A 14,774-nucleotide genomic window follows, 5' to 3' on the forward strand; every position below is an offset into this window, starting at 1 on the left:
TAGAAGCCTGAGGTCTGACAGCCCTCTCTCTCATCCTGCCTAGCTGCACCAGGCACCAGAAGCACCATCAAAGAGACAGTGATATTCAAAGCTTTTGCTATGATAATCTGTGCTACACACAGGGGAGATTCTGGAGTATTTGAACTTAATGTATTTCATAGTGATCTGCGCTTGGCAGGAATGGGGGCAGGGGTAAAAACTCTCATGTTGTACTTTAAAGGAATGGACTGATTTGGTGACTGTTGCAGTCACTTTCTGCCTCCCTTTCATAAGGATTTCTGATTTAGAAATGCATTATGGAAATATCTTGACTGGCATATGAGCTTTTTTCATGCTGATGTGCCTTTTTTTTTTCCTTTGGCCTCTGGTTTAAGAGTTTTCTTGTAAGTACTATCTGGCTGCAGATTTGCATGCAAAAAGCACCATTCCTTGAAAATTTTGCTTCCAGAGGTCATATAAACTTTAAACTTGTTCCATACTTCGTCCTCCTCAGATTATTTCATTTGAGGTTTAGATTGTACGTTGACTCACTTTTTCTTTTTCGATGGGAGTGAGCTCATACTATGCTGATTGTATGCATTTTGGACCTGGTGTGCCAACTGTCCAAAACTTCTGGTGTATGTCTTTTTTTTTTTCTCCTCTCCATGCAATAACTGCACAATACCTGAAACGCAATTGTGATCACATGCCTGTGGGTGCAGCATGTACTGAAGAACCTGTTTATAAATTTGGTTCAAAATTGAAAGGGGAAATACTGCAATTTCAGATGCATCATAATTCAGCTTTTACTTCAGAAAATCTCATTGCTTTCCTTGTGCTTTATGCAGTGTATCACTTGCTCATTCTCTCTGGTAATCCAAGTAGCAGTTTCAAGCAACTGTCTGGGGGGAGAAAAAATAAAAATATTCATGTATCCTTTAAAAAAAAAACCCAAAACCACCCAGCTGGAAAGAAAAGGTGAAGAGCAAAACCAGTCCAACAGTACCTCTAAAGTTCTTTTTTCTTTTTTTTCTTCCCCCACCCCAGTGCTTTACAAAGCTGAAAGGTACTAGATTATCTTTAGGGGTGTTTCTGCCAATTTGGATTTTCTTTGCAGCAGAGTAATGAACGGTGTTGCATGAGGGTCCTTAGACTGCTCATCCCTAACCAGCATCTATCACTGTGCTGTGACGGAGGCAATGGCAGAATTTGGTCTGGTCCAAACACAGATCTGCCCTGCTCTATCTGTGCCTGTCCTTCACCAGCCACCTGCGTGCTGATGCCCAGGCCAAAAGTCAGGCTCAGTATGGCAGTGGCAGAGCGAGATGCCACATGCAGATTGCTACAGGCTGTAATGAAATAGCTAAGGAAGTGCAGCACAAGTAAAGGCTAGTTTTGTGCTGTTTTCATGGGTTTATGAACACTCAGAGCCCCATGTAGTGAGCTCCAAGGATGTCCTACTTTTGAAAGATGCTGCAACAAAGCCTATGCTGTTTTTTGCATATAGCTCTTGGGGCAGTGGTTGCGTTAGCATTTAGTCACGGTGGTAATACAGGCACTGTATTAGGGCATTAGCTAACTCTTTATTCCTAGTAAACTAAAGCTTGATAACTGGAGTGTAGATAAAGATCTGGTTGCACATTTCAGTGAAATAAAAGCAATACTGTTTACCTGTATGCAGAAGAGAGGGAGAAATCTGTGCTAATGTAAAACTGGAGAGAAGTCCAAGCCAATGTAAGGTCTCAGGCTCAGTAACAAAACTTTTTTAAAAGTCATATTTATAAAGTGGAGAACTTAAGAATATTTCCTTTGTGAATAGCTTGCATCCAGAAATTTTTCTCTCCATCTTTTTTCTGATGGTCAATTATCTGTTTTCTTTTTTGGTATCTATAAGTTGGGGGATATTAAAATTGTTTGAACTATATGTGAAGGAACTGTAATCACAAAATACATCTTCATGTCTTCAGTTGGTTTGCTTTATGTAAGCATCTTGGATGAAGGGAATTTGGGTTTTCTTCTGCTCAAAAGTTGAGAAAAAGCTTTCAGTATTCTAACAGTTCCCGTTCCCTAGTTCCTGCTCTTGGCAGAGCAGGCGTGGGGAGGGAGGGGGTCAGGCTGTGCGGGCTCAGCCTCGGAGACCACGCAGGGGCCATGAGCAGCCCATGGTGGTGGGGGCGAGGGCGCAGCCACCCCACGCCCTCCCTAGTGCAGCCCTGGGGGCCATCAGCACTGCAGCATGGGCCAGTGGGCGTCCAACTGGCTGGCAGAGGCTGGGCCATGCTAAAGCAAAACCAATTTGACCCAAGAGGTTTCTGTAAACCACTTCCCTTCCTAAATTGTTGTTTTCTCTCAGAAAGCCAGCTCTAATCAGGACCTTGTGTACCAGGCACTCTGCAAACCCAGAACCAGTTAATCCTTTCTCTCTCTGAAAATTACAGGCTGTGAGAGTTGAGGCACCAAAGCAGCTTTACCTCTGTCTTCCTGTAGCTGTTGAAAGGGGAAGAAATGCAATGCATTTAATCTACTCTGGTACTGCAAACATTATACTCAAGTAAGCAACATGTAGTCACCACATGATGTCATTTCAGGATCCCCAAGGAACCCTGTCGCTGTTACATGTAACCTCATGTGGGAATGAAATGGTAACGCTGTTTTAGGACTTTCTGGTTGTGTCTAACATACCTGCCATGTTTTTGCACTTACAGGTGCTCAACTCTTTGAAAGCATTGTTGACATTGACTTTTAGATATGTATGTGTTGATGTTGGCCATAGCCTCCCTACAGATGCATTCTTTCATTAAGAAATTTTGAATCTCCTATAAAGTGCGTGTTAGGACTAGATGACAGTGAGTAAAGTAACTTTTTAGAAAAAAGTGACATTATTCCTTGCCTTGGCACTTTAGAAGTGCCCACGTTCCTACAGTGTCTGCCCACTTACATGCAGTAAAGTACCCGTACATGGAAAAATAAATTTTCTAAATGAAAGAATGACTAAAGAGCCTCATGATAACATCTTCTATGTGTTTAAGCTTAGGTCATTCTGCTTGGTAGGTGATTGGTAGCAAGTGGCCGGTGTTGCATAAAGACTTGAACATGAAAAGGTGCATCCACCTCTGACCTTTAATGTTGTTGACAGGATTAACAGAGTATTTAAACTTCAGGCTTTTGGAACCATGCTGTGTGATAAACAATTACTGTTAAAAAGTGCTTTTTTTTGTTTCACGTTTTCTAGTAATCTTTTTTGTGCTGGAGAAAATGAATCATAATTTAATTCTGACTGTATCTCAGCTTGCCTTGTGAAAACAGTGATGCATTTGTCATCTCTCCTATTATTGGCTAATGATGTTATACCCTCAGAGGATTTTTTTGAAGAGGCTGCTTCCTAACATTTTATTCCCACTGGTGTTTGTTTTTTCTGATGGCTTTCCCAAAAATAATGTTTCAAGATGTATTTTCTTGTTTGAGAGAATTTTTCTGCAGCAGAAATGGATGATGTTTTTGTAACTCTATTGGAATCTTTATTTGGGTTTTTTATACTTTGTTTTTCTTCATTTTTTGGGAAGTCAAGGCTGAGAGAGGGTAGAAATTGTCCTGAACATTTTCTTCCAAAAATACTGTTTCTACTTTCAGAAGCGATGTCTTTTCTAGTCTCTTCTGGTAACTATGGGTCCAGTTTACAAGGACAAAAAAAAAAAAAGAAAACAGATATATAGCAATCCCAGTAGCTTGCTTTCTTTTTTGTCTTCTCATGTAAATGTTCCCTGGAGCAGAGTTTGGTGTTTAACCTACATTTTCTGGTTTTCCACCACCCTCTGGCTGACTTGTCTGGGCGAGGCTTTGCAGCTCTCTACTGTCATTCAATAGCTGGTTTTCGGTGGTGAACTGACATTACTCTAACCAAGGAACCTAGCATTCACAACCCAAAACTGTGTTTTTTTAAAAAAAAAAAATTCTTTTTCTCTTTCTTTAACTTGTGGTTCCCATGAATTTCAGTGTGACTGATAACATTAATACGCCAATAAGATGCAGGAAGTATTGTGTGCTAGCTTGCATTAAAAAAATTTTAACAATGGAATGTGTTGATTCCTAAAAGCATGTGTGAATGCATATGAAATATTGCCCAGAATGTTTTATTTCTTTGATGATTGGCAATGCAGTACTGTCTGTGTTTTCAGTGGATTAATCCGAGTTACTGATCTGGAAGTCTGATGTCTACAGATGAGGGCAGCTCTGCCAAATGAATTATTGTGGCCTGGAGCTCTTGGGGTCTTGCAGTCCTTGGGCTGACTGTTTATTCCTCCTGTTCAGCTCTTGGATAATTGCTGCAGCCCGAATAACAAGAGGGGAACATACTGGAGAGAAGACATATAACCAGAGATCCACACTTGGAAAGACAATCAGAAGCATACTCCAGAGAGCTTTTGGCATGTGCTCTGTGAAAGTTAACATTGGTGCTGTTCTTTTTCTTCTTCCAAAACATATCCTGGGCAGTTTCCTTCAGCACAGCCATAATTTTATATTTTTGCTTAAAAAACCCCAAACAAACATTAATTTCCTTTGTCACAGAAATCCTGAGGGGAAACAAAAGACAGTCTTATTTTGGTATCTGCAGTTCTCTGGTTCCTCACTGCAAGGCACTTTCTGGTGTCTCCAGCTGATGTCTTTCTGCAGCTCTCAGTTTGAGTAGCAGCAGTGCTGGTCACCTTTCTCTGCTCCATAGTTCCTCTGGGTCAAGAGTGGCCACAGTAGGGGACAGGGTGTATCTGGACGTAGGGTGGCTTCCAGCTGGAGAGAGCAGGAAGGCACCGATGGTAGCCCCTTTTGCCCCATGATTCCTGCTGGGGGCCAGGAAATGTGATGACAACTCTTCGGGCACTGCGAAAGGCCTTGGCAGTCTCATGTTGCTGTGTCAGTTCATAGCCTATCTAGCTGCCCCATCCTTCTGGATTATCCCTATTCGCAAAGTGTCACGAACCAACATTATTTCCATGATTGCTGACTAAGAGAGTCTGCTTTTTCCTGGTTCATGTGTTTGTTCTTTTTCATGGTGTATTTACCTCCATAATTATGTCCCCATGCATACAAAGGGAAGCTGTACTAGAGGAACCTCTGCTGCCAAATGTGGCTCAATTTTGTTGGTATAGCTGCATCTATACCAGGGATTTTGCTGACATAGCTCTGTCAGCTAGTGGGTATGCATTTTTTCATGCTCCTCACAGACACATCTAAGTCTTCCCTGTGACCTGGGGGTGAAGAGCAGAGAGGAGGACGTGGGGTTGTGGGAGGGAGTGGGATGTCAAAGCTCCCACTGGCAGCCAGGCAGGAGTGGTGCCAGAGCTCCCTCTCCATCATCCTCTCATGTCATCTGCCTCTGCTCGATGTGCCTGGCCCTCCCGCCTCCCTGCTGGATGTGATTTCGGTAATGGTAGCTGGGATATTACTTGTTCTCTGAATTAGTCTGGCCCAGTGTCCTAACATCTTACTAAAACTAGAAGATCTTGTGCTGACTGAAAAACAGCCAACCCACTGCCTGTTCTGTGATTAACTTTTATATCTCCGCTGTTCCAGTTTGTGAGCTTGAAATTAAATGTCACTACAGGAAAAGAAAGGCAGGATTTTCAAAGAGCTTGAAGTTTGTCCTTTTAAATGTTTTCACTGATGGTATTTTCATAACATCTTTCTAACTTCAAATAACAGGTGCCTTTTCTTAAGAGGTGCACGCACTTGCTGGCTGATGTTATCCTTATGTTATACTTTCTTCCTTTGCTCTTGTGATCCTAACTGAGGAAAACATCAGCATAAACTTTCTACTGTTGTTTACATTGTATTACTAATCTACTACAACAGAGCTGAAAAATGTTCTTTCTTGTAACCAGTCTAAACAAGAGTCAGGTTTTAATATCTTGTTTATGTATAACATTAACCCCTAATGACTGTGGCTTAATCGTGTACAGTTAGCTTTGTAGATATAGACTATATGGAAACTTGTGATCTAGTAATAGAGCTTTTAGCAGCCCTGTTAGAGATCATTTTAAATACTCACTGTAACCTGCACAGAATAACTGGGCTAGAGACATTTTTCCTCAATATCATTAGACTTAAAAGTTAAGAGTTACAATTTTACAACTCCTCTGAAATGCATCAGTATTTCTGATGAACAATTTTAAGAATATGTTGCATACAGATCCCTGGAAAACTGTGTATTGTCATTCATTTGAAATACTTGTGCGAGTGCTTTGCAAAATGAGTATCTGGTGGTTTTAGTGATGCTCACAGGACAGGACTTCCTGTGCAGGCGGCAGAATGGTGTGAACCCTGTGATTGCCAGTTTTCTGTTCTGTGTTATCTGAACTTTGGGTTGCAAGAGTGGCCATATGGCAAAGCTAGTACAGCGTGCCCTGGCCCACCAGTGGCTGTGGCAGGGGCAGGCATTTGAGCCTCCATCTCTGGGATTATGCCTGTGGACCCTTGGGCATCATCCCGTTCTTTGCCTGTGCCCATGCTGTATGTCTGCATGAATGGAGACATATGCAAGCAGCTGGTTTATGTGGCTGATCTCATTTTACTTGTCAGTGTCTTAGTGTATTCCCACAGTAATACTGGAAAGCTCAGACCAGTAATGTCAAGAAACAAACTGGACTATTTTTTAAAGCTTTCAACTTTAGAATGTGTGGAATGTGATTTAGTCCGTGTGGCAGATTAAAATAAAATTACATACCTGTAGGATTTAATGTGATTCTTTGTGAACATATCTAAAATCCTCACTGCAAAGTGTTAGTGTACTTGTGCACATGCTTCCAGCTATATTTTATTGTGGTATGATTCCAGATGTGGCAGGTTAAACTGGCACAGCAGCACTTGTTGGAAGGCTTATGTTTGAAATGTCTCATATAACTTTAGCAAAACAAGCTGATAGCGTGTACGGTAACCTGGTAAGTTCATAGGCACAGAGTGTCTCGGTAGGAACTGTTTTGAATTCCATACTTGGCCTGAAAAGTTATTTTGCAAGAGTTGTGTGGAAGTCAGCTTTTTATAAAAATACAGAAGAGTAATCTGTCTGTTTATAAAGAGAGACTGTTTGCGAAGCTTTGTTCAGAAGCAATTTCTGTTCATTGATGTTTCTGTTAGGATTGTGCATCTTAAGAAATGTGTTTTCTATTTGTCACCAATAGAAAACAAGTATTTTAGGCAAATGTACTTTTGTGTGTTTTAACTAGTTTTATAAGCAAAGCAAGGGAGAGCTTCAGTTATTACCAGAGTCAGATTTTTTTTTTCCTTTTATGTTTTTTTTTCCTTCGGTTCTAGGAAAACATGCAAAGAAACCAAACCACCAGAAAGCTATGTTTCCTTCAGATAGAAATAATTATATTTAAAATGGTCACTATGAAAGCAAAGTGCCTAATGAGAGTAGAAACTAAGTTAAAATACATAGAAGATCCTCTAACACAGCTAGTCTCACTTGAAAATTTCACTTATCATAATCGTATTGAGATTTTAGACAGTTATGTTGAGGAAGAGACAGCAGAAATACTGCAGCTTTTACTGGTGATGAGGGAGGGCCAAAGGAAATGATTACTACAGATGCTGCAGAATCCAGTCTTTCGTTTCTGTTGATGTTTCTAACTGTAAGCAAACAATAAATGTATTGTATCCTGCATGCCAAACTGAAGTCTTAATAAAAGAATTTATTCTCGGTAAACATGGCAGAATTAGGGCTGTATTGAAAGTGTAATCAGGATTAGTGGTATTGAAATGCGGGGAATTTAATTCTTTTCTAATCTCCCCGAGGAACATGTGCTCAGATATTAGAAACAGACCATTAGGGGACTAAGGAAGGACTTAAGTGCTGCAAGTTTGAATTAAAAGTAGAGTTGTACTCTCTCTGGTGGGACAACTAAGACAAAAATGGTTTTAAATTTTTGAGTATACTACCTCAAAACACTGGTGACAAGCAATTCGCATAGTACTGCTGTCAAAAATTTAAGTTATTTTCATTTAATGACTCCTATATGTCAACTTTATTGCTAGCTTTATTATGCTGAAAGGCTTCATGTGCAGTTGTGAACCAGCTCCATACATCCATTTAACTAGTGATAATTAGTGGAATTACTGACAGTGAAGGCATTTTTTTACTATTCTCAAAATCATCTGCAGCAACAGAGCTTGTTTCACTGACAGGAAATATCAACCAAGACTGGAAGCATTTGCTTCTGTACATGCACCATTGCTTTAACTTCTATTTCCTCCCTGTCCCTTTTGCACTGCTTTCCTTTAAGTTGTAGTAAGATCTTCACTTTCTTCCTGGGTAGCCACCAGGCATGAACAGCACTTCTCAGCTTTTCTTATATGATGTTCCTGTTTGCCCCCGACTGGAGGCGGAAAGGAGGTTGGGCTCACTTGCTACAGTAGAAGGGATCATCAGAATGCAACCCTTCTTCCCAGTGTCTGTGCTTTGTGTCTGGGAGCCCTCCAGAGACTCCTGTAATACCACGGGAAGCTGCATGGAAGGCCAGATTCTTGTAGGTGCTTAATACATCGTGCCTGGGACCTAAAATGGCAGTTCTTGTTAGTTGTGAATCTAACCCGTGGATGCTTCAGTTCTGACTTAAAAGAACTGTTTGTCCAGACTATTTCCTTCTCTCTAATTCTCTTCCTTTCTGTGGTCTGAATTTTTATTTGGCGCTGTAGCACTTCAGTAAAGTTTCAGATAAACCCATTATATTTTTGGATTGTGCTTCCAGAGGAAGTTCAGTGGTCACTTTGAAAAGCGTAGTTTGCAGTTTCAGCATCAATACTCAGCTAGATGAGACTTTTGGATCTGTACTTCATCCCCATATGATATATGATGAAGGAAGAAAAAGGGTAAATATAATACTCAAAGAACTCGCGTATTTCCCTAAATGCTGTTATTTTTCCACTGTAGGTAAGCAGATTATGCATTGCCTCTTAAGTCTTTGAGACAGTTACAGATCAGGAAACTTTAATTATAGTTAAGAATTACTCCATTCAACTTCTTGTCCTTATTGCATTGTTTCTAGTGAGTTATGTACAATACTACAGTGAAATACTGGTGACTCCTCAGAAAAAAATGCATGCTTTTCCATGAGCTGCGGATACTTTGAGCACCATCTTCCTCTCCATCATCTGTCAACACAGTGTTCATGCCAAAAAAAAAAAAAAAAAAAAAAAAAGAGAAAGAAAAGCGGTGTTTCCAGCAAGCCAGAAACCCCAGTAACCCAAGTCCACTGTTTCATCCTGCCTTTTTGACCACAAAATGTGGCTTTTTTGGAGAACATGACCTCTGACATAGCGAGGAGAAATGCTTCACTGGTGAGCAAATGTCTCTGCTGAGATGCCACTCCACAGCTTTTTGGTGTGGACAAGATGGGAGTGTTTTGGAAGTTCGCGAGGAGATTTTGTGCCCAGAATGAATAGCCTCAGTCCTGGCTTTGCAGTGTTGCAGGAGTGAAGTTCTAAGGCTGGGGAAGGTGGTGTGGCTGTCCTTCCCAGCTGCTCTCTTCCCCAGTAGAAAGGCAGAGGAAGCCCAGGCCTGCCACATGTGTGTGTGCAACACCTACTTCCACTGGTTTGCATCAAACTAAAAATGTTTTCCTCCCATTCCCTTTGCCTGCAGTGGCTCCTGCTGACCATCTCTCTGTCTTCTCCTCACTGTTATCAGCGCTGGCACATGCTGCTCTTTTTCTTTGGTTGGTTCAGATATGACTTTACTCTTTTAGCTTTTCTCTTCCCCTGCTTCCTTGCTGGATGGAAACAGCTGAGGCTATAAAAATCTCCTCTCTGTGAGCGGAAAAGGTATTAAATTAAAGAGCTTGTGATCAGACTCACTTATCAGATATGCCAGAGTTAACTGTTAAAGATATTTGTGTTATATGAGTGTGATAACAGTCTTGTGGTGAGCTAATGAAAACAATGGAGAGCAAGTGTTGTTTTATAGCTGTTAAGTTGGTCAGAGTCTTTGGTAGCACTGAGGCAGTAGCCATGTGAGTTTATAGCGATTTAAGAAAACCCAATTTGGCTGCCACTCCCTTAGCTGAAATGTCTAAAGCGGAACACTTCACTGACATTTCCCCACTCCCCAAGAAGCTATTCATAATTATTTTGAGAGAAAACAAAAATATTTTGGCTTTTCTATTATAAAAAATATCTTGGGCAGGTATGGAAATCGGTAAAGTAAGTGTTTATCCTTGATTTTGGTTATTTTTTTTTCAATGGGTTTTGAATCCTGGGGTGCCTCTATATCAAGCTGTTTAAGCAGCATTGTAGCATCTCAGACTGGGCTGTTGCTATCTTTAGTTGCCCTGTTTGCCTTCCCCTTGTAATAGCATTCATGTCTAAAGCTTAAGCCCAGACATGTATCAGTGTCTTCGCATGGCAGTCCCCTACCTTTCCCCTTGCCTAGGAACTTCTGTATCTGTTGACCCGAAACCCACTGTGTAGCTCTGCGTTCCCAAAGCCAGGGTGGTGAGGGGAACACTGGGCCCCCCTCGCAGCCGCACTGGGGTAGCGAAGATGGCCAGGCTCCCTCCTGCATGCAGTTGTTGGAGTGGTTTGCTCATTAACCATTGAGGACTTGAACCTGGAAAGGTGCTGGGTGTCCTGAACTCCTGTTGAGTCAATGGGAGTTCATGGCACTCAGTTTCTTGAAAAATTAGACTTTCTAGAAGTCAGGGCATACAAAATGTTTGTGCTTGTACTTCACAAAGCCACAAAGCTCTTCAGAAAAAGGGCATGAGCATGCTATAAATGAAGTATTCAGAGGGGAAAACAAAAATTTCCTGACTTATTCTTGGCACCAAATATTTAATCATGACATTTGGTCTAACTCTCAACATTGCCAATTTATTTTACCCACAAACCAACAACAGACTGGTGATGTGCACACAAAGGTTATTTATTTTGAGTGCAGCCAGGGAATGTGAGTATTCCAAATGCTTCCTTATATCTCCCAATGGGATCTCTTTAATAAGTTGCATAATATTTTTCTGTATTAGAGGATTGTCAGATAGACATGGTAGGTCTCTTCTTTACTTAAATACACTGGTTTTGTTTTTCTTTTTTCTTTGAAGGAAATGCAGGCCAAGAGTGAGTAGTTTGTGAACAGTGTTAAATTAAAAAGCATAACTTCAAAGGCCTTTCTAACAATTTATTCTAAAACTATCAGCCAACAGATGATGTTCCAAGCAAAATAACTAATTATGTGGGAGGTTAGGCAAGCATTGATTTAGTTTTTGGTTTCTTGGGCTGGTAGATAATTCTTTAATAGCAAGAAAAAGAATACATGACTTAAATCTCTGGACTTGAGTCCAGGTAGACCCTCTTCTGAGGACAAGTTTATACATAACCTGTAACAATTTTCTTGGAAAATGTGAAAACCAATTGGATATTTTCTGTAGACCTTGACTGACTCTAAGACACTCCCCATTAGAGATTGAGAGCAAGGTTAAAGAAAGATAAGGGAGTGCCACAGTGAAAGTATTTTAGTTCTTTCAAACTTATGTTGATTTAGAATAACATTGCTCTTACAGAATGTAAGGGTATTTGGAATATCAGGCACAGTTTGACAGTGATCATGTTACTAGGAAAAGCCACCGGGGCTTAGTGGGCCAAACATCATTACTTTATCATCAGCGCATGACAAGGTAAGACTCCAAACACATAACTTCAGCATTTAGCGTGTGGAGATGTGGAGATAAAATTCCTTTATATGCACTAGAGCACTGAACTCTTTCTCGTTTTGGCAAGAGAGTTAGAAAAAGAGGAGCTCTCTGTGGTTACTTGTTTTCTGTTTCTTCAGTTCCGGTGTAACTTGTTTCTGCTTAGCCTGTTTTGTGCGTTTGCTCATGGCAAGTGATTCTGCCAATTCTAAATTGCTCTGGCTAAGCTGCAGTCTTGGCCCAAGCTTGTGCAACAGGAGAAAATTCCCTCAAATAGTGTTGACTTTTGGCTGCAGGTTTCTAAGAATTCTTAAAACTAAAACTTTACCAGAGGTGTACTTGCTGTGACATAAATTCTGCTTGGGAAAATCATCTGGACATTTGATTTTTCGTTATCTAGCACTTATCACTGAAAAAAAATTAAAGAAACCCTTTCAGTGAAGCTGGCTGTTTTTGAAGCAGTAGACTTGAGTTTGTAGGGTTTTTATAGCAGTCTTTGCGAAGTAAATGTCATGACAGCACAAGTATGGTATGTTTGTTTGTAATGCTTATCTTAGATGCCACTACTAACTTTTTGTACCTGGTTGTCCAGTCCTCATACGCTGTGTTTTTATGTTCATATTGGATGTGCAGTTTGTGGGTTTAATTTGTCAGGCAGAACCTGCTTTAACAAGACCTGTGTTTGTCTTTTCTAGGAATAATATGCTTGGAAGTACTTGCTAGTGTTGATCACCTGTACCCCAGCACAAGAAAGCTCCAGCTGAATCCTTTTCAAACACTTCTCTCAGAACATGGGGGAAAACGATGTTGAAAAATACAGTCAAGCTGGTCAGATATTTGAAAACTTTGTACAAGCATCAACATGCAAAGGTACTATTCAGGCCTTTAATATTCTCACTCGTCAACTTGAATTAGATCCTTTGGACAATAGAAACTTTTACACCAAACTGAAGTCAAGAGTGACCACGTGGAAGGCCAAAGCTTTGTGGAATAAGCTTGATAAAAGAGCAAGTCACAAAGAGTATAAACGTGGAAAATCTTGTATGAACACTAAGGTAAGTGGAGTTCAGTTTTGGATTTCACAGCTTAGAATCTTTTAAACTTGTTTTTCTGTAGAAGCAAGGTTTCTACCATCACATGCAATGTGTTCATTCAGGTAACCCTCCCTTTAATATACTTTTTGAAACTATGGCTGGTATCAACTGATTTTGACAAATTTTCAGGTATTTTTGTTCTGCAAGCTTTGTGGAAACACACAGCATGGAAGAGTGATCCTAAAAGCACCCTGCTTTACAATCTGCCTCAATCATGGCAAAAAAGTTTTCTGCCTTCTTTAGACATCAGCATCAATCAGGCATAAGATGTAAACTCATGAGGCAATAGGCTTCATTCATTCTAGGGTCACAAGAACTACTTGCTTTATTAAACAGGGTTGTGCAAAGTGCAAATCATAGCATATTCAGCAGACTCCTCAGTTTGCTGCTTGGTGCATGCTGTAAGAGACCAGGGCTGGCCAAATGTGTTTCAACAGCAGTTCTTAAACTGTTCTCTGGAAAATGCTGCTTGGAGGTCTGGGGATCTGTCTTTGTCACCTAGTATTGGCACTAGTTGCTAAACAAAAGCAGAAGGAAATGCTGTGCTATTTCTGGATTTAAGTACTTTCTGTAACTGCTTTTTTGCAAGCAGAATGTAGATAATTGCTATGTGGTAGTTACTGAAGGATATGGTCGTCTTGGTTGTGTAAAGGACAGGAAATTATCTTCTCTTCAGCAAAGCATGCAATACCATATTTTGATAGAGAGAACCACTGAATGTTGGTATAAATGTTGACAAAACGGTACAAAATACTCTAGTTCATGCCACTTGTTTCATCTAGCTATCACAGAATATTTTTAATAGCTTTGTCTCAGAGCAATTCATTTATTTAATGCCAAATGACAGCTAAACATTGCCCCAAGAAGGATGGGTTTTAAGAAGCTACTTGACTGTATAGAGGTAGAACAGAGAGGAAGGACACACTGTGGGGTAACTAGACACCAAACTGGAGGGCTTTTTAATTAAAACTATTGCTGAAATGTTATTTTATGGACTCAGTAGACAGGCGGTGTTGAAAGTCTCTTTCTTCTTGTTTGCATCATTGCATTGAAAGTTCTCAAAAGCACTGCGCAGGAGGACACCGTGGTATCTTGTATTGGGTTTGCGCTACTAAAACCTTGCCACACATGTTGTAACCCCATGGGGGACCCACTGCTGGAGCAGTTTGTGAAGAACTGCAGCCTATGGGAAGGAGTTACATTGGAGAAGTTTGTGGAGGACTGTCTCTTGTGGGAGGGACCCCATGTTGGAGCAGGGGAAGAGTGTGAGAAAGGAGCAACAGAAACAATGGGTTGTGAACTGACCACAACCCCCATTCCCTGTCTCCCTGGGCCCACTGGAGGGGAGGAAGTAGAGAAAATTGGCAGTGAAGCTGAGCTCAGGAAGAAGGGAGGGATGGGGACAAGGTGTTTTAAGATTTAGGGTTTTTATTTCTCATTATCCCTCTCTGATTTGGTAATAAATTAAACTAATTTCCCTAAGTCGAGTCTGTTTTGCCTATGATGGTAATTGGTGAGTGATCTCTCTGTCTTTATCTTGACCCACGAGCCTTTTGTTGTCTTTTCTCTCCCCTGTCCAGCTAAGAAGAGGAGTGATAGAGTGGCTTTGGGCACCTGGTGTCCAGCTGGGGTCAACCCATCACATACCTTCAGTACATATAGAGGCCTCTGTTTTTATTTATTCATTTTTAATAAGCTCCCAATTATTATTAACTTTTTCTAAGGTAATAAATGTCCTTACTACAGTTTTCTTTAGAAAATGAAGAGTGCTGTTACAGCTATTTGCACTGCTTTCCTGACAGCCTCTGTTTTTCTCCCTTCCTTTTTCCCTTCATTTCCCTTTTTGACCTGTGCTTCCTTCCTCCTTTTTGTTCTTTTGAAAAGGCCTTGAACATATGTCATTGAGCATCTTTGTAATGAAAACGGGCAGGAAAGGGAAGGAATGAGAAAGTGTCTGATGATTAACAAATTATAGGAGATATTTCACATGCACCTCCCCTCACATACAGCCCCAGGTCCAAATTTC

At 40.7% G+C, this 14,774-nt stretch overlaps 1 protein-coding gene across 11 annotated transcripts in view; it reads left to right on the forward strand.

Moving 5' to 3' along the window:
- Positions 1-14,774, forward strand: part of MICAL2 (microtubule associated monooxygenase, calponin and LIM domain containing 2) — a 130,111-nt gene that overhangs the window by 10,799 nt on the left and 104,538 nt on the right. For all 11 annotated transcript variants that reach the window (XR_012625369.1, XR_012625370.1, XR_012625371.1 and 8 more), the window contains exon 2: positions 12,350-12,709. Coding sequence is in view for 8 of the 11 variants with exons in the window: in XM_074841685.1 (XP_074697786.1) it covers positions 12,446-12,709 (264 nt within the window). In the remaining 3 variants the exon portion in view is untranslated. The remainder of the gene's footprint in view (positions 1-12,349; positions 12,710-14,774) is intronic.

This window comes from Strix aluco, chromosome 16, assembly GCF_031877795.1.
Source record: "Strix aluco isolate bStrAlu1 chromosome 16, bStrAlu1.hap1, whole genome shotgun sequence".
Lineage (NCBI taxonomy): Eukaryota > Metazoa > Chordata > Aves > Strigiformes > Strigidae > Strix > Strix aluco.